Source organism: Myotis daubentonii, chromosome 2 (genome assembly GCF_963259705.1).
Source record: "Myotis daubentonii chromosome 2, mMyoDau2.1, whole genome shotgun sequence".
NCBI lineage: Eukaryota > Metazoa > Chordata > Mammalia > Chiroptera > Vespertilionidae > Myotis > Myotis daubentonii.
Window position 1 is genome coordinate 52,761,647 of NC_081841.1, and position 18,707 is coordinate 52,780,353.

Genomic DNA, 18,707 nt, shown 5'->3' on the forward strand with positions numbered 1-18,707 from the left:
TCATTTGATTCTCATAATAACTTTGTGAGGGTAGAGGGCAATAAAAATTGCTAATATTTCCTGAGTGGCTGCCATGGGTAGCTGTTTTACACCTGCCTTTTCATTTAATCTTTACACAGCACCACGTGGTGGCTATTACTGTTCTTGTTTTGCACATGAAACAATTGAGGCATGGAGTAGTTAAGAGACTTGGCAGACCTCAGATAGCCAGTGACTGCTGAGCCAATGTGGGGGTCCAGTGGCCTGACTGCACCTCATAGCGACAGAAAGAGGTGGCTTGTTACAGAGAAGCAAACTCCTGCCCCCTCTACTCCTCTTGTTCCAGCTCTTAACTTGATCCTCCCCCTCCACCAGGGATGTTTAACAATTGTTCTCAGTGCCATTTCTCTCCTTCTTGCCATCCTTTCCTTTTCAATCCTTCCCAATTTTCCCTGATGAGAGGGGTCCAGGAGACTGTAAACTCAGGAATGTGGGTGCTTCCGGATGTCTCATTGCTGCAATTATGGGCCTAAATGTCTCCTGTGCTAAGTGAAGGTGCTGCCCCGGGGCTGGCTTTTAACTCCGCTCCTCCCCTGTGATTTCTCTGCTCAGGTCTGCAAGTTTGAAGCTGTCAGGGAACAATGGTCCCTTTGCTGGCAGAGGGCTGGGCCCCCCACCCTACGTCAGTGTTTTGGAGAAACAGTCTGGCTTTGGGAGGGATGGCATCACCCTGCATGACATACATAGCGGGGAAGCTGGGCGGAGCTTCTGCCCAGGGGCTGGGGCTTTTCAAAGAAGACATCCCAACGAGGGGTAGGAGGAAGTGGGCAGAAGCTTGGGTGCGGAGTCTGCCCTCCTGTCATTCCCATATCCCCCCAGTCCAGCCTTCTGAGCTCTGGGGAGAAGTGGGGAAGGAAAGTCTGATGTGCTCTGGGTACTCCTTGTGTGAGGCCTTGTGCTGGGAGGAGGAAGAGGACGAGGAGAATTGTTCCGTCACCATTCCAAACAGAGGGCTGGACACCAAACACATTACACGTACATTTAATTGACACATTCCAGAGAGGGGAGAGAGGGAGCCCTCACTCCCAGCAGGCAGCTTATAAGCACCGTGAGACAGGGGGCCTGACAACCTGGCATGAAGATGGTCTGGGAGACACAGACTCCGCATTTCTGCATCTTGAAGGAGGGAGGGAGGAGGAGGTGAAGGGGAGTCTCTACAAGACAAGCCGAATGTGAATCTTGAAAGTCTGTGCTCTGGCACAGAGAGGGCTCCAGGGGCTGTCTGGGGGACTGTCAGGAGGGCAGAGGCTGGCTCAGGTTGGAGACTGGGGTTTATCAGGATGCCAGGCTTCCTAGCAGCACAGGTGGGCCTTGTGATGGGGAGAAGAAGGAGAAGGACCCAGGTGTCCAAGGGCGTGTGCACACAGGCCAGGTCAGTGGGTAAACCTGGTTTCAGGACCGGGGTGAGCGAGTGGGTGGCTGCACTTAGTGTTTATAGCTCTTTCGGCTGGAGGATGTGGTGGAGACAAACTTGACACTGGAACCATTGCCCCCAAGGCCCCGGCTGCTACTGGCACTGAAGCCGGAGCCTCCCAGCCCCATGCCCAAGCTGTGCCCACCACTGGTGGTGAAGGAATAGCCACTGCCCCCACCGTGACCCAGGCCTCCACCTCCAATGCCGCTGCCACTGCCGTAGCCACTGGAAACAGTGGAGGTGACCACAGCTGTGGGAAGAGAGGAGATGTGGTCAGATTCAAAGGCAGGAGAGAAGACACTGGGGGTGTCAGGGCTTGTGCCCTGAAGTTCCTGCGGGCGGGGGGGGGCAGGGTAGTCCTCCTCAGGCAGCTGTTAGCCTCCTAATTTTCCCGCCCGTGTAGTGGGATCACTGTGCTGTGCCTCAGCTGGGTCCTCTCTGTGCAGCAGTTCCGCATCCTCCCAGTCTGGAATGGCTTTCTGCCTCCCCGCCACTACTCCATGCCTCTCTCTTCCTTCCAGAACTTAATGGAGACTTCTCTCCTCTGGGAAGCTGTTCCAGTCCACCTGCCTTCCCTTTTGATCCTGCCCACTCCTCCCTGCTGCGCTGTCCCATCTCCCCCTGCGGACTCGGCTCTGGTGTCTCCCTGCCTTCTGGAAGCTCATAGGGAGGCACACATGTGCTTTCCTTGGTGTCCCCCAGCCTCTGTGCTCAGAATCCCAGAGGGGGGGGGGTGGCTGGAATATTCTTGATAGACCAAGTGACAGCCAACCCACTGGCCAGCCAACTATTCTCGTCCCAACCTGTTCTTTTCCTAACTTTTATAACCAGCACCACCACCTTAAACATCTAGTCTTCTACTTTGGGTTCTTGAGAAGAAAAGTTGAAATAAATAGATTCTGTTATGGGATGAATTGTGCCCTTCAAAAAATATGTTGAAGTCATCACCCCCAGTACCTGAGAATGGGACCTTATTTGGAATATTTGCAGATATAACCAAGTGAAGAGGAAAATCATTAGGGTGGGCTCTAACCCAGTATGACCAGTGTCCTTATAAGAAGAGGGAAGGTATCCTAATGTGAAGACAGACACACAAGGACATGGCCATTTGACCACAAAGACAGAGATTGGAGTGGTGAGCCAAGGATTGGCAGCAACCCCCAGAAGCTAGAAGAGGCAAGGGGGCATTCTGCCCTATAGGTTTCAGAGGGGGCACGGTCCCGCTGGCACCTCGGTTTGGGATTTCTAGCCTGCAGACGGCGAGACAATAAACATCTGTTGTTTTAAGCTGCCCAGTTTGTGCACTTTGTTGTGGCAGCCCTCAGAAACCAACACAGACTTTCAGGTGCTTTCAAGAGAATGGAAACTTTAGAGGTGGTGCCGTCCACTCCCCAAATTAGCTTTGAGGATCTCTGGAGACCCAGAGGTTCTCAATCTCCCTAATGCCGCGACCCTTTGATACAGTTCCTCATGTTGTGGTGACCCCCAACCATAAAATTCTTTTCGTTGCTACTTCATAACTGTAATTTTGCTACTGTTATGAATCGTAATGTAAATATCTGATATGCAGGATGTATTTTCATTGTTCGCGACCCACAGGTTGAGAACCGTGGACAAAGACATCAAGGATGGACACCTGGGTGGGTGAGAGCTCTGCCTTCTAGAACCATTGGCTAATATAACCAATTGCTTTTGTGAATCTCACCTAGAGAAACAAAACTCACTTGCAGAGTGTATGTTGTAGAAGTCATTTCTGTTGGCCTCAAGGTGCCAGCACTGAGCTCTGAGTGACACTTCTGCTGGGGGTCGTGCCAGCTTGCGAAAGCTTCTCATTCCTCGGCCGCTGCACCCCCTGCTATGTGTATGGTGCTCTCACTGCCCTGAAAACTCCTGGTTACTCTCTGTGGTTATAATCCACGAGTCGAGACAAGCAGAAGGGCTTCTTCCCAAATCGTTCCGGGAAGAGGCTGTCTGAATAACAATGCCCTTGTGCTCAGCCTGAAGGCTCCCTCCAAAGGCAAGAGTTTTCATAAAGTCTGTCTGCATTGGACACTCATCTCTGAGCCAGACTTGCAGCCCCATGGAGAACAGTGTGAAGTCCTGGGAGAGGGGAGGTGTGGCCTATGGTCTTCTATGCAGAAGGAGTTCAGCAAACCTCCCAGTGCCACTTTGTGGCACTCACACACTTACAAAGAGGTCAGTATTGTGACATGGAAGACTCTCTCCTAAGATGGCTCTCTTTTTAACAAATTCAGAATGTCAAACCTTCTCAAAATGAACCCTTTTGGTGGGATCCTCTCCAATGCCTCATGCGCGCCCACCACCTCTCCATCCCCCAATCACAAACACTCCAAATGATGCAAAGAATGTCATACTCACAGATGTTAACCGGAGAAACACCCTCTCCACTCAGCCTGATTGGAAGGAGGGGGGAGAAAGAGGTTACTATTGTGTCCAGAAGTTTGTGGGTATTTAAAATGACATTTTTGTTATTGTTTTAAATGCATTACAAACCCTTTATTTTTATTGCAGAAATAGTGGAGGTTGAAATTATTTAAATACTAGTAATATCAAAAAGTAATAATTTAATGAATGAAATAATGTGGAGTTTGAGGTTCATAAGAGTAAAACCTGTAATCCCAGAAGCCCATTTTTGGTTTAGACTAAGTAGGCACCTTATGAAAATTAAAGCCATCATACACTGGTGTCATTGAAAAGGCAGGACTTGTCATAGAACAAGAAGAATTCTCTCTGAACAATGGACCATTGTCGTGCACTGGGCAGTGCTAAGGTTATTATAGGTGTGGAGAGGAGCCTGAGTCATAAACATAACACTTGCAATAATCAGTCTATTATCGTAGTAGCAAATAGAGTAATTTTGTTTTAGCATCTTGAGGACAGAACTGGCATTCATTTATAAATACACACTTAGAACATTAAAAGAGCGAACAATTATTGGGTACCTGTTACCTACATTCTGCCACTTAATTCTCTCAACAACTCCATTAAGTAGGTGTTATTATCTCAGTTTTACAGATGGAGAAATTCAAGCTCAGAGAGGTTAATTAATTTGTCCAGCATCACAATTTGAAGCCAGATTCATTTGACTCCCAAGCCTATAACTTTGGCCACTAAATTGAATGATAACGATTATTTAATGTACACTTTTTGTATACCCTGCATTATTTTAAGAGCTTCATGTATAGCCCCTGTATTAACACTCTTCAAAACATATGAGCTAGGAACTATGCTTATCCCCATTGTACAGGTGAGGACACTGAGGAATGGAGAAGTTAAGTAATTTGCTCTGGGTCACACAGCTGGTAATTGGCAGAGCACAAAGCTTCCACTGAGCCAGGTCATGTGACCTGCTCTCTACTCTATCTTTGAAGAAACTGAGGGTCAGAGAGGGGATACTGACTTTGCTAAGGTTGCATAGCCTATTAGTTAGCCTACTCCTAGGACAAATTTATTCTCAGTCTAGAGCCTTTCATACCACACATCCAGCCCTGCCACGTAACCAGATTTCTCCTTTGATAGAACTTGATGACTTAGACCTGATCAGGTCCTAGATTTCGATGGGGTGCTATAGGTAGTTGTACCTCAAACATGGGAATTTGATAACGACTCACTAACATGAAAAAAATTGCACCTGTATTCTTTGTCATAATTCAATCCCACCTGCATTTTGCTCTCCTTTCCAGGTGAGGAGAGGGCTGCAGCAACCTGAGGCCCTAGGAATAGCCAGGCAGCTGGGATGGAGTTACTGCCTCTGCCCTCACCTGCACTCCTCGCCCTCCAGCAGCTTGCGGTAGGTGGCGATCTCCACGTCCAGGGCCAGCTTGACATTCATCAGCTCCTGGTACTCGCGCAGCAGCCGAGCCATGTCCTGCTTGGCCTTCTGCAGGGCTTCCTCCAGGTCCACCAGCTTGGCTCGTGCATCCTTGAGGGCCAGTTCTCCGCGCTGTTCTGCGTCAGCGATGGCTGTTTGCAGGCTGGAGCACTGTGAGGAAAGGAAGAAGCTGAGAGCCTTCCTGGTAGCCCCTGGACACGTGGTGCTTCTTGATTGGAATCCTATGCACATGGCAGAATGACCCAGGAGGAATGAGTATGCAGGGAATTCTTGGCCCTGCCTAAACTTTACCTGCTTCTTCACGTTGTCAATCTCGGTTCTCAGTCTCTGGATCATCCGGTTCATCTCAGAGATCTCTTGTTTGGTATTTCGAAGATCATCGCCGTGTCTGCCTGCTGTGACCTGCAGCTCCTCATACTGAAGGAACCAGAGCAGAGTCAGTCATCTGGTCAAATGCCAGGGCTAGGACTCCCTGTATGCACAGCCTGGCCATCAGCACCACAGCAGGCCCATCCATTCACTGATCATTCACACATTTATTCAGGTGGTATTTCTTGAGCACATCTACTTGATGGGCATGTACTAGGCTTTGGGAATATCGTGAAGAACATAGACCCCCTGTTTACAGTTTACTGGGGGAGATAGACATTAATCAAAGCAGCATATTATTGAATATATAGTTCCAAACTGAGAAAAGTGCCTCTTAGGAACTTAACAAAGTCTTACCAGAGTGTAATAAAGGAGTCTGACCCAGCTATGGAAGTGAGAGAAGCTATCAGGGCAGTCTTTCCAGGGATGGAGATGCTTGAGCTGTGCTCAGAAGGATGGGAGGGAGGGAGCTAAGCGACTGGCTGGGGAGAGACCACTCCAGACCGGAAACAGCCTATGTGAGGACCCTGGGGCCCGAAGAGGCATGGTGAGCTCTGGGAATGAGAGAGACTTGGTCACTGTCCTTGGGGAGCTCATGGTCACAGAACATACATCCAGACTGATTGTGATCCAGACTGATTGTGATCATGAATTTTGGTAGCCCTCCAGACACCGCTGCTGGGGAAATGGGATGTCATTGCAAGGAAATGGTGTTGGGTGGAGCCGAGGCTGTAGAGGACCCAGTTCTGAAGACTTTGTAACAGAATCTCCATCTCAGGTAGCTCCCCATCTCATCTAGGTGCGCATCCAGGACATACTCATTTAGGAGAAATAAATGCACCCCATGTTGAGTGGACTGGAGTGAAACCCACACCTTTTCCAATGAAAGAAGGGTCCCTGCCTGAGCAATTATCTGTTGGATTTTGAAAATGCTGAATAGCTCAGCTCCTGATTTTGGATACACACAGTTAAAGGGAACAACAGCATCACCAACAAAAGAAATTGCTGTAAATTTCAACCACTCCACTTGGGGGTTAAGTGCATTTCACCTCCACTCACCATCAAAGGGCTGCCTTTGCACTGTGCACCCCTGTCAGCTGATTACCTCTTCCTTCCCACCACCTTGCAGGGGTAGGGACTAAGGTATGAGTGCACAGAGCAGGGCAAGGGATAGGAGGCAGCCTGTAGGTGAGCAGCTGCCCCCTGAAAAGCGTCTGAATTTGTCAGGGCGCTCATCTCCTCCACTGGACTATCCTGCTTACTATAACCTCCAAAGCCAGGCCTTCTTGCCATCTGCACTTCTGGACAGTAGCTCTCTCTGGTTGTCCCAACCTCTCTCTTCCAGATACAAATTCTCCTGCTTAGCAAAGTGCTAATTTCTGCCTTCCAGCCCCACAGAACTGCTTGCTCAGCCCTGAACACCTTGCTCAGCACTCTTTTGTACCTTGCTGCTTCCAAAGTGGATTGAAAATGCACCTCTTCTTGGAAGCTTTTTGTTAATGTTGTCTTTTCCCTCCAAGATTGTCTATTCAGTTCATGGTCTCCCAGATCTTGGGTTCTGTTTGCAGTTTATTAATTTACAACTCTGTAATCTCCTTGGCATATTGTAGGATCTCTATAAACAAGTTCCGAATAAGTAAGCCATTTAGAAACAGCTTTATGACTGTTTCTGGGATGTTTTAGAGTCTCACCCAACCCTTAACCAGATCATAAGTGATGTGGGGGTGGTGGCTGTCCTGAGCGCCTAGCATCGCCTGACCCCATAATAGTGTGCATGAGTGGGTTTCCATACACATTTTAAGCCAAGTTTTCATAGGATCAGAGATGCTTCTGCCAAGTTGAAAGAGATGGAAATGCTCACATGTTTCTGGAAGCTTGTGGCTAATAAGTTAAATGATGATTTGGGGCTTCAGAAAACACTAGTCCTGACCCCTATCACAGAGGTGCCCACACTCACCTTGGTCTGGTACCAAGACTCAGCCTCAGCCCGGCTGCGGTTGGCAATGTCTTCGTACTGGGCCTTGACCTCAGCGATGATGCTGTCCAGGTCTAGGCTGCGGTTGTTGTCCATGGACAGGACCACGGAGGTGTCGCTGACCTGGGTCTGCATCTGGGACAGCTCCTGCAGGGTCAGTAAACTCAGGGTCATCAAGGCATAAAAAGAAGGGATCTTGAAATCATGCAGTTGACCACCTATCAAGGTCAGGAAGCCCTCCTTTGGCATTCCTGGCAGGGAGTCTTCTGCTCTTCCCTGGGCACTCCCAGCATTTACCGGGTTCCTTGACAACAGAGGGTTTCTTTAGGATCAGATGATTTTTAGGGACCTCTGCCCCCTGCACAGTGTGTTTTTATCCCTCCCTGCTTCTCTCTCCCTCCCACGGGCCCAGGTCTCTGCTTTCCAAGTACAGTGCCCAGAATGAAGTGTCCCCAGAGGTCAAGAAGTTGTCCAGGGAGCTGAGGCACAGCTTGCCTTTCTGAACTTTTCTGGGAGCGGGAATGGAAATGTAAGTCTTGATCCCTTGGGAATGCTACCCAGTAACCTGGGATTCAAGAATCAGTACTCTTTCCTCAATATGCTATGGGGCGGGGGCATAAGCCTCACAGCTGGAGTAGGCTTTAGTGTGGCAAGATTTCAAGCAGTTCTCCTGGGTCCCCCGACCTTCCAAACCCTAGTTTGGAGCACCTGGGGCACAATGGCGGGTGGGGCCACTATGGGTATGATGCTCTCTGAGGCATCCCTTTCTTTCCAGGGGCCAGACCTAGGGGGGATGGACACATTTGCAGGCTCTTACTTCCTCATAGAGCATCCGTAAGAAGTTGATCTCGTCGGTCAGACAGCTGACCTTGGCCTCCAGCTCCACCTTGTTCATGTAGGCAGCATCCACATCCTGGAACAGCAGCACAGGTTGCTCCTCTGAGACCCCCGCCACAAGCAGCAAGTCCCAGAGAAGCTGAGCAGACTTCTCGCTGGCCCTTCTAGGTTGGATTTTAGCAAACTCTGCATCTGGGGTTGGGGGGTGGCGGTGGGGCGAGAACTAGAGGTTTGAGTTCCCTGGGCTAACAAAACCCTAAGCAGGGGCAGTGGGGCATAAATACAGAGGAGGCATTTTGGCAGGTTTGAACTCTCCAAATATTCTCCAGGTCATGTGACATTTCTTGAGTGGCCCAAGGGTTGGGTCGCCCCACACTCCAAGATTCAATTTTGAATCTTCTCCTTTGAAAGACATTTCCACCCACCTTCTTCAGGGCCACAAACTCATTCTCAGCAGCAGTGCGCTTGTTAATTTCGTCCTCATACCTGTGAGTAGAGGAAGGGGGTGTGTTATTGAGCAAGGCTTTGATGGAGTTCTTCCCAGGCTGAGGAGGAGGGTGCTGGTGCAACAAGAGTTAAGAGACCTCAAATCCCCTCCAGCTCTTCTGCTCGCCTGTGCATGACTTTGGGTGATTTACTTAACCTCTACTTCTCCTATAAAAGGAGAATAATTTCTTCTGCTAGAAGGTTACCTGCCCCCCCCCCCATTCTTCTTTCTTTTCTAAGACTAGAAGGTGAGCATGGAACTTACAGAAATAGAAATATGTATTTATGCAACTCTATCTTCTTAGAGATGTACAATTCGAAATTTAAAAATTTTGTTGCCTCTGCCAGGCTGGCATGGCTCAGTGGTTGAGCATCAACCTATGAACGAAGAGGTTACAGTTTGATTCCCGGTCAGGGCACATGCCTGGGTTGTGGACTTGATCCTCAGTGTGGGGTGTGCAGGAGTCAGCCAATCAGTGATTCTCTCTCATCATTGATGTTTCTATCTCTCTCTCCCTCTCCTGTCCTCTCTGAAATCAATAAAAATATATTAAGAAAAATTTTTTGCTGCCCCAAGCGCCTGCTGTAAACTTTGTTCAGGACAGCGTTCCTGGTACATTTGGGTATATTTTCACTGAGCCTCAGGGCAGCTGTTTGAGCAGTATGCTTTTAGCAAGAAGTGTAGCTCTAACTCAGAAACCAAGGGTAAGGCAGCTAAAGGGTCAGTGAGGACTACCCCTTCCCCCTGGATACCTCACCAACTGTGGCCTGGGTGATTGCCAGTCAAATTTAGCCTTCTGAGGACAGTGGTTCTCAACTTTCTGGCCCTTTAAATACATACAGTTCCTCATGTTGTGACCCAATCATAAAATTATTTTCGTTGCTACTTCATAACTGTAATGTTCCTACTGTTATGAATCGTAATGTAAATATCTGATATGCAGGGTGGTCTTAGGCGAGCCCTGTGAAAGGGTCATTCGACCACCAAAGGGGTCGCGACCCACAGGTTGAGAACCGCTGCCCGAGGTGGACCAGATTACTTCATTTTACTCTAGTGTGCATCCTGGGAAATGCAAGCCATCTTAATAATAGAGCCCGTGCCCAGTGGAGTTAAATCACATGCTCACCTTGAAATAATATTATGCTTTCCAGAGTAACAATATTCTGTTAGGTGATATAGATACCCCTTTGTAGTTGTGTAGACAGGGAAGAATAGGCTTCTTATAAATAGTGATACATGGGATGGGGGTACCTCTGCCACCTCCCACCATGCTGTCTTCATCTTATGGGATAGTGACTGCAAGTTCCAAACCTCCCAGCTGATACTAGCATTTGCTCTTTTGCACCCAGAGATGACTGCGTGTGACCAGAAGCCCATCTCCCACCTACCTGACTTTGAAATCTTCTACGACGTCCTGCATGTTCCTTAGCTCAGCGTCCAGCCTGCCCCTCTCACTGGTGACGCTGTCCAGCTGCCGGCGGAGGTCATTGAGGTAGGCATCAAAGAAGGGCTCCAGGTTCTGCCTCACTGTCTTAGTGCCCTGCTCTTGCAGGAGGCTCCACTTGGTTTCCAGGACCTTGTTCTGCTGCTCCAGGAAGCGCACCTAGAGTGGGAAAGAAGAGAATGAAATCCTGAGAAACTGGGGAGACTTGAGAAATTAGTTGGAGCCAGATACTCCAATTAATGAGGGAAAGAAGAAAAGTATACCTCTCACAAGACACCCATACACCAACTATTTAATTGACAACTCCAAGTCAAGATGAGAAAGCCCTTGAAGCTACCCCACAGTGCTCAGGGGCTTCCATAGAACTAGCATAGTGGGGCTTGGAGGCCTCTATGGGGAGCCTCTATTCTTGGGTTGACAGTCTCGACAAAGCCTGCTCTGGGTTAGGTTAGTTGGCTTAGTGGAAACTCCTCCTGCAAAGAACAACTTAACTTTCCTGGTGTTGACTGAACCAGCCCACATGGCTCCCAAGCAGGATACAGAGAAATTTTCACAAGGTCCCTGGGAGCAAGCTGGTCCCACTTGTAAATATCTCACCCCACTGGAAGGCACCTGCTAATCAGATGTGCTTAGCAGGGAGGTTGTTGCGTTGCTGCTTCTCCTCTGATCCAGGGGCCACTCCAAGAGGTCCTGCCAGCCCAACCCAATGGAGCAGAAGCAGCTCCTGGCTCACCTTGTCGATGAAGGAGGCAAACTTGTTGTTGAGGGTCTTGATCTGCTCGCGCTCCTCTTTCCGCACTCGCTGGATGGTGGGGTCGATTTGCAGGTTGAGGGGAGTCAGGAGACTGTGGTTGACGGTGACTTCTTGGATGCCTCCAGGGGGGCAGACAGGGAAGCCAGAACTCCCATAGCCCCCGCCCACTCCACCCCCATAGCCAAAGCCACTGCTGACCCCAAACCCACTGCTTGCCCTACCACCAAAGCCACTTCTGAAGTTGTTGCCACTCCCACTGATGGAGACCCGCTTGGCCCCCCCTAGGTTGTAGAGGCTGCGGCTTCCAAAGCTGGCCCCTGGACCACTGATTCTTCCCAGCCCTCCACTGCCCCCTGTGGTGCGGGCCAGAGAGGCTGAGCTGAAGCGAGGGCGCCCGGAGGCTGAGGTGGTGCTGAAGCCCCTGCGGCTGCCGGTCTGAAAAGTGATGGTGGACTGCCTGGACATGGCTGCTGAGAAAGGGGGGCAAGAGGAGCTCCTGGCGCAGATGTGTATGAAGGGGGATAGAGAAGACAGGGTATCTGGGGAGCCCCAGGCCCCATGGCTTTTATGGGCCTCTGGGAGGGGCGGGGCAGTGCTGATCAAGGCCTCTGATGGCATCTCTTAGGCATTTCCAGCCCTGAGCTCACACTCAGCTCCCCTCTGGAAATGGTGTAGGAGCCACTGGTTGGTTCCCTGGCACTCCTCCCCCATGTGCAAAATCCTTTCCAGTCGCAACTTGATCAGCAAGTGAATAAGAAGCACATTAATTGCTTTCAGTCATGTCCTAATCATGCATCTGATAATGGACTCAAAAAACACTGCCTCATTTCTAAACCGCTTTCTTAGGCCTGGGACCGACTCTCTCCTGTCCAAACATCTTGTGTCATTACAAGTGACTGCGATTTATTGTTTCCTGTTCCTTCTTATCCCTTAGCTGTGCTTCCCACCCCTGAGCATTTTCTCAGCTATTATTGCCCAGTGTCCCGCCTCCCACCAAGCTGTCTCTCCAGATCTTGAAAATCCTGCTCTAACCTCATCTTTCTCAGGAATCCACTGAGTTTTGATTGCCCCTTTATTTTACTCTCAAGCTTCCATCTCTATTGTTCAGGTCACAGGAAATTCTGGAGCACGAATGTGCACGTGCATGTATGTCCTGTCTATTCCAATGCAACGTGACCAAAGACCAGGCCCTCTGTCTGCCCTGGAGAGAAGCCATGAGAGTAGACAGACAGGGTTGAATCCCAGGTCTGCCCTGTACTCGTTGTGAGACCTTTGGCCAATCACAAATGTCTCTGAGCCTCAGTCTGGATGTCTCTAAAGACGGGTTTCTGATGAGTATTCATGTGTGAAAACAACTTTTGCAATGCCTTGACCATGTGAGTAAATGTTCAGTCTTCTCTCCTGACACTATCAAGCGAGTATAAATGAAGTGCCAGTCCATTCTATGGCGAGTTCGAAAGAAACACAATACATGTTCTTTTTCTTTTATAGGAATCTCGTGGTCCTGTTGGGAAGATGACTGTGAAGCCCACTAGGTAATTTATGAAAAGGTGGTAGACAGCAAAGCACTGCCTCCCTGCTGTTTGAGGCTGCTTAATTCCAGAAGTCTCCCAGATTGGCCACTCCTCCTACTGAAAGCCAGGGTCCTCCCCCTTTAATCCTTCCTCAAAGAGTTCCAGTGGTTGCACCAAGTAGAGGATTTTTCCTTTTCCCCTTTTTCCTTATTGACTATTCCCGCTCTCCTCTGTTGGCTAAAACTGAAAAGTCTACAAGGCTCCTTGTTCCCCTTTTATCTGCCTCTCATCCTCCTGTCTCTACCCTGGGGGAGTCAGACAGAGACATTGTTAGATCCCTTTCATCTTGCTGACTTCATGCTCCTTGCAGTGGTTTTGGAGGGTGGCAGAGTGAGAGAGGACCTGAAATGATTTAGTCTCCTTTTTGTGGATGAGGAAGCTGCATCCTTGAATGGAAAATTAAAAAGATGGACATTGCCTAGCTAGAAGTAGAGCAAGATCCCATGGTCTTGCCACACAGGTGCTCTTCTTAAAGCACACGGTAACTGATGGGCTGGCAGACGCTTGGCACCTGGAATGGCAGCTTGGCACTTAGAGGTGCGGATCTCTGTTGTCTGAGTTATTTCCTCCTTGGAGCCGAGGCCAGGAGGTGGGCCTCTCCTCCATCAAGAGATTGTTTAAGAGTCTCAGTTTCCACCGGAACCTATGAATCATAGCTTTTGTTGATATAGGCCAAGAGGAGCACAGGAGTTCTCACCTGGTGGCCAGTGCTCCCAGGTCCTAGCTGGGGTGGTGCATGCGTCTAGGGTGGAAAGAATAATTGTCTTTGTTTTCTGTACTCCTTGCACGATCATCTTTCTCCCAGAGGAAGGATGCTTGTTTTCTGAGCTGTGCTGACTAAACCCTTCAGAGCTTCCTGTGAAACAAAGGGTCAAGGTCTGGGAGTGCCTTAGTGGGCATGCCTATGGGAGTGGGAACTGCCACAGCTTTCTCCCATCAAGCCTCCTGAGCGGAAGCCGGCTCCATCTGCCTTTCTTCCTGGGTCATTCATTTCCTGAAATCCCCCCGTACCAGGTCCACCCAGCCTGCCACTCATCCCTTTCCATTCTTGTTTCTCTCAGTCATCAGTTCTTGTCTGGAGTGGCCCACTTCCTTCCTTCTTTGACCCCTCTCTCTAATTTTTTCACCTGGATTGGTGTTTCCAAAGCTGGATTGTCTTACTCACTGACTTCTGTAATATAGATGGAAATAGATAGGTCTTTTACTTCCCTTTCTTCCTCACTCCCTCTTCTGTGACCTTTGACCTTCATTGTCACCTTTACCCTGGTAGACAATGTCTACCTGAACATCTAGACCTTATAGCCAGTGTCACTACCTCCTTTAAAACCTCAAAACTTAGAGACTAGGAACACCTTCTTTTCTTCCTGCCAAGGAAGGTTTCTTTGTTTTTATTTTAACCTCCAGTTTTATTTTCACCTCCAAGAAGCTTTCTCAGATAAACTGTGCACAGGCACTAACCCCTTTACATTGCTCCCTGAGAACACCTGTGTGTGGCTTGCACATCAGTGTATTTTTCCACCTGCATTAGTTTTCTGGTGGTCTGGGTGTGAATTTACCTCTGAGGTTTAGGGTGTTTCACAGATAGAATTGTGGCAGAAGTTCAGTTGACACAGGTTTGCATTCCTGTCTGTTCTCCAGGTCTCCTGAGTCTCTAACTTTGTATTATTGGGTCTTTCTTGGAGGAGTTTCCTTGAGGTTTTGGGGAGTGGTGGATTCAAGAGTGATGGTATGTGCTCTGGTGCCCAAGGCTGGGAGTGCCAAATTCTTTGATGTCCTTGTTCCCTGCCCGTCCTTCTCAGGGTTGTCTCTCCCATCCTCAGAGGGACCCTGAGGCCATTGATTGTGGTGGATTTCAAGGAGACTGGGCCAGGTGGCAACTAGGGCTGTGGAGGTCAGTGGAGGTATGCCTGTCCAGGTGAGGGAGTGGAGGGTGCACCAAGAGGAGGGCCAGAGGAGGGTAGGCTGGACAAGGACAGCAGGTATTAGGTAAACCCCTAGAGGAGGCTGACGACTCAGGCCCCTTCCACCTCCCTCCCCCAGTCCCTCAAAAGCTAGATCCCTCCCAGACGGCACTCTCCTACTATCTTGGGGAGTCCTGCCTGCAGTTAATAAATGTTTATTAGCAACTACGAAGTGCCAGGTGTTTGATGTTCTAAGCACAGGCAACAGAGCCGTGAAAAGGCAGACAAAGCGCCCCCCCCGGAGCTCACAATGAAAGGGCAGCGGAGGCCATTTGGAGGTGCAGTCATAACCGGGGTCTCCCAGTTTACAGCTCCTAGAGTGTAGAGAAGATAGTTCCATTGTGGTGACACTTGAGACTCCCAATCAGAAACACTTTTCACCTTGACTATTCATGTCAGGGCAGCAGACTTCCTCAATATTTGGAATCTGTAAGGTGCACCCAGCCTCTCTATGGGGGTCACACCCTCCACCTCATGGACCCCTTTGTTCCTGCATTCAGTGGCAATATTGTTCCCCAAAGGGACTAAATGTGCCAGTTGACCTCAAGAAACCACCAAGATTCAGGACTTGGGACATATACTTGCACATGGCCAGACCTCACCTGATCTTCTCCCTTTACCACCCATATAGCCAGGCATTTCACTTGGGCACAAATTTGATGGGCAGGTGGGTGCAGAGCTTCATGCAGGTGAGCAGGCAACCCTCAAGTTCCCTTCAGTCAATTTTAGCAGCAAAATTGGGTGCTTTTTCCATTCAAACATGTGTTGAGGAGAAACAAGATGGAGCAAACCCTTCCCTCCATGGTCAAATCCTTCAGACACATCCAACAGGTGTGCACGTGCAAAGCATGGACTCACGTGTCTTAGGAACATGCACAAAACAATAATCCACACATGAACATGTTGTCGACTGGGTGCATAGGACAAAGAAGTAAAGCGAAGGTGCAGAGTCAGTCTTTTAGAACCTGAAGGAGACCTTAGAGATGGGGACACCAAGGATAAGAACATACAGCCATTTGGTGGCCGAGGCAGGGCTCCTGATTCTTCCTGATGCCCATATTCACCCCAAGCTTCCCTCACATCATAGAGCTCGGGGAGAAAAGCTCCCCATAGCCTGGAAGCACACTTGGAGACTCTCCTATAGTGAGAAGATTGGTGCAATGGTAGCATCTCAAGGGCCTCACATTGTAACCTCACAGAAAACACCTGAAGGGATTTAGACAAGAGGATTCCAGGTGCATCTTGGCCATTCCCCTCTGACCACTCTAATGGCCTCATTTGTTCCCAGGGCTGGAGCATTTCACTAAGTCTCTCTGGTTGGTGCCCAGGGGCTGCCATCTAGGGACACTGCTGGAGAGGAAAGTGGGGGTGAAATGGGGTGCCCCTGCAGCTCTTTCTGAAAGGGAGTGGCATGATCAATCATAGGATGGAAGTTGAGGGCTTCAGATGAGTCTTGTTCTCCCTGTTGGCTCCAAGGGTCACATTTCGGGCACACACAAGAAGACGTAGCCTCCTGAGCATGGGAGGAGAGGCTGGGGAGCTGGCTTGGTCTAACATTTCTCATGGATAAATCACAGAGCGAAGCCATCCAAGAACACTTACGATGGGATTGTGTTTATCTGCTGGACGTACACCTACCTTGTCTGTAAAGCTGTGTTGCTGTCTGAGATATCTTGGTGATGCATCATTCACCTGGGTGTCTCCACAGGCATAAGCTTCTGGACATGGGGTCGTGTTCTCCACCATCTCCCAGAGGGTTGGGCCCGCGGGACAACCAGCCTTGGCCTAGGAACCCTTGCTCATTCTGGGCAGTCTGATGCTCAGCTGACCTGCAGGCACCGAGTGAGCACACACTGATAATGAGGATGGTGAAAGTGACAATGGTGCTGAGAAACCACAAATCATTAAGCTGGGAGAGATTGACTTAAGGTCGCTGGAGAAGCGTACCTCTCAATTGCCCGATTTAAGAGGGGTAAACAATCAAAAGTCCAGACACAGAGGGATGAAAAATTACAACCCACGACTCATTATTACAAAAGAATTTGTCTCTTTGAAGGACTCAGCAGAGGACTCCATGAGCTGCTCTTTTTGTTTGCACTCAACATGCAATTGATGTGCAACTTTGCAGAAGGCTCCTCGGGTGCAAAATCAGACACATTTCTGGAGTCTGATGGGATGAAATAGTTTCCACTGAACAGACCAGCACCATGTCTGTGATGCAGGTTACATCTGAGCGACCAGAACACTGCTCTCACTCCCTCTCTGGAAAGAGGATAAAGTGCTATATGACCCCATGGACAGAGATGCCCCAGCACCCTCTGCGTGACTCCCTCCCAGGGGAAATTCTGGATGTGCTCCCATCAGGCCAATGAGAGACACCAGTCCTTTTAAAGGAATACTTCAAAGTGCTTTTCATTTGCCTCAAGCACTGGTTTATTAGGCAAGAGTTTGTCAACCTGGAGTGAGCCCAGAGACTAATGAAAATGACGAGTGAATTGGGAAATAGGAGGTGTGAGGAAAGGGGAAAGGCATTATGTTAGGAGACCAACCTGTTTCTTCATTGTTGTTGTAGTGACCAGGGAATACACTTGAACTTTGGCACGAAAAATTCAATTCAGTATCAAAGGGCTTCTGTGGTCTAATTGTAAACAGGGATACCCTCTCTCCAGAGAAGTTGTGACATTTCTATTTTTTTTTCTGGAATGATGTAGAGGGTGTGATTCTGCAATGAATGGAATTATTTTTTATTTGTTTGTTTTATTTTCTTGGAGCATTTAATGTCTCTCTGAGATAGGCAACCTGTACTTTCTATTTTGATAAGGTTGTTTAGGCATCATGGTATTTTGTGGATTTTGAAATATGATTTTCCTATTTCTTTAAAAATTTCCCTTTGAAAGAACTGACATCCACTTAACCTCTCTGAAGTTGGACCTGCCATTGATCACATGCTTTCATACTTTTCACACATTTCCCTTGCCTTTTGGTTTATATGGTGTGTGTTTGCATGTGTGTGTGTAGTTCTGGCTCTGCCAGGAGAGAGGGATTTTTTTCTGGGGTAGGCACATGATTCAGTTGAATCCAACATGTACCTAATATGTACCTACCTTCCTGTAAATTATCTGTAAGGTCCAGAACCCAGCTATGCCACAGGTAATCTTACACTGTATTGCTGAATGACTTTGCTGGATTTCTGAGTGACATTGGGTATACATGAGCAAATAATGAAGTTTGGAAGACAGTTTTTGAGACAAGGATAACACAGGCTAAAGATAATCACATTCTACTCACCACTCCAAAGAATAAATAACAAGTCAGAGTAGGGAAAATAGGGCTTCAGAGACCAGAAAGGGCTCTCGGAAAGAGAAAAGACAAAATAAAGCTTGGATCGAGTCCAGAGCTGGAGGAGGAGAGAGCAGTAACTGTGCCAGCTGGGGCAAAAGCATCATCCCTCTTCCGCCCAGTGTGGGCTGGAATTCTCAAGCTCAAGGGCAGCATGGCTTGGTGTTTGCCCTCAGTGTGTGAATATGGGGCATCAACTGATGTCATCATCCAGCAGATGCCCCATTTAGTGAGCATCCCACTCCTGTGCCTACTCTTTTCTTTCTGGGGGAATGGCATCTCCACCAGAGGGCATGCAAAGCAAGAAAAGGCTGGAGTGCTAGGGGAAGGCCAGGTCAGTCCTTCCTTGTTCGTACCTGTACCTCTCCTCAGGGCCAGAAGGTGAACTGATGGAGCCAGAGTCTGGGTGAGGCCACACCTCCCTCCCACGGGGGAAGAGCACAGATTCTGAAAGGAGGCAGGTCGATCCTTGGATCCTGGCTCTTACTCGTCACTTATCATTATAACTGGGATAAAGTTCAGCAAGGTGAGTGGATACAGAAATCAACAATTCTCATGCACCACCTTTTAGTGACTATAAAATATGACAGGAAAGAAAGGGTTCTAATTCACAATGCAAAAACTCTTCAGATACCTAGGGATACCTAATACTAGCAATAAC

General features: G+C 48.8%; 1 protein-coding gene across 1 annotated transcript; it reads right to left on the reverse strand.

The window, feature by feature from the left end:
* Window positions 1-1,004: 1,004 nt before the first annotated feature.
* Window positions 1,005-11,675, reverse strand: LOC132227652 (keratin, type II cytoskeletal 75). Its single transcript, XM_059682991.1, has 9 exons — window positions 11,152-11,675; window positions 10,363-10,577; window positions 8,913-8,973; window positions 8,468-8,563; window positions 7,633-7,797; window positions 5,598-5,723; window positions 5,236-5,456; window positions 3,833-3,867; window positions 1,005-1,703 (listed from the first exon to the last, which is right to left on the reverse strand). The coding sequence occupies exons 1-9, from the start codon at window positions 11,635-11,637 to the stop codon at window positions 1,465-1,467; spliced, it is 1,644 nt and encodes a 547-aa protein (XP_059538974.1). The 5' UTR covers window positions 11,638-11,675; the 3' UTR covers window positions 1,005-1,464.
* Window positions 11,676-18,707: the final 7,032 nt, after the last annotated feature.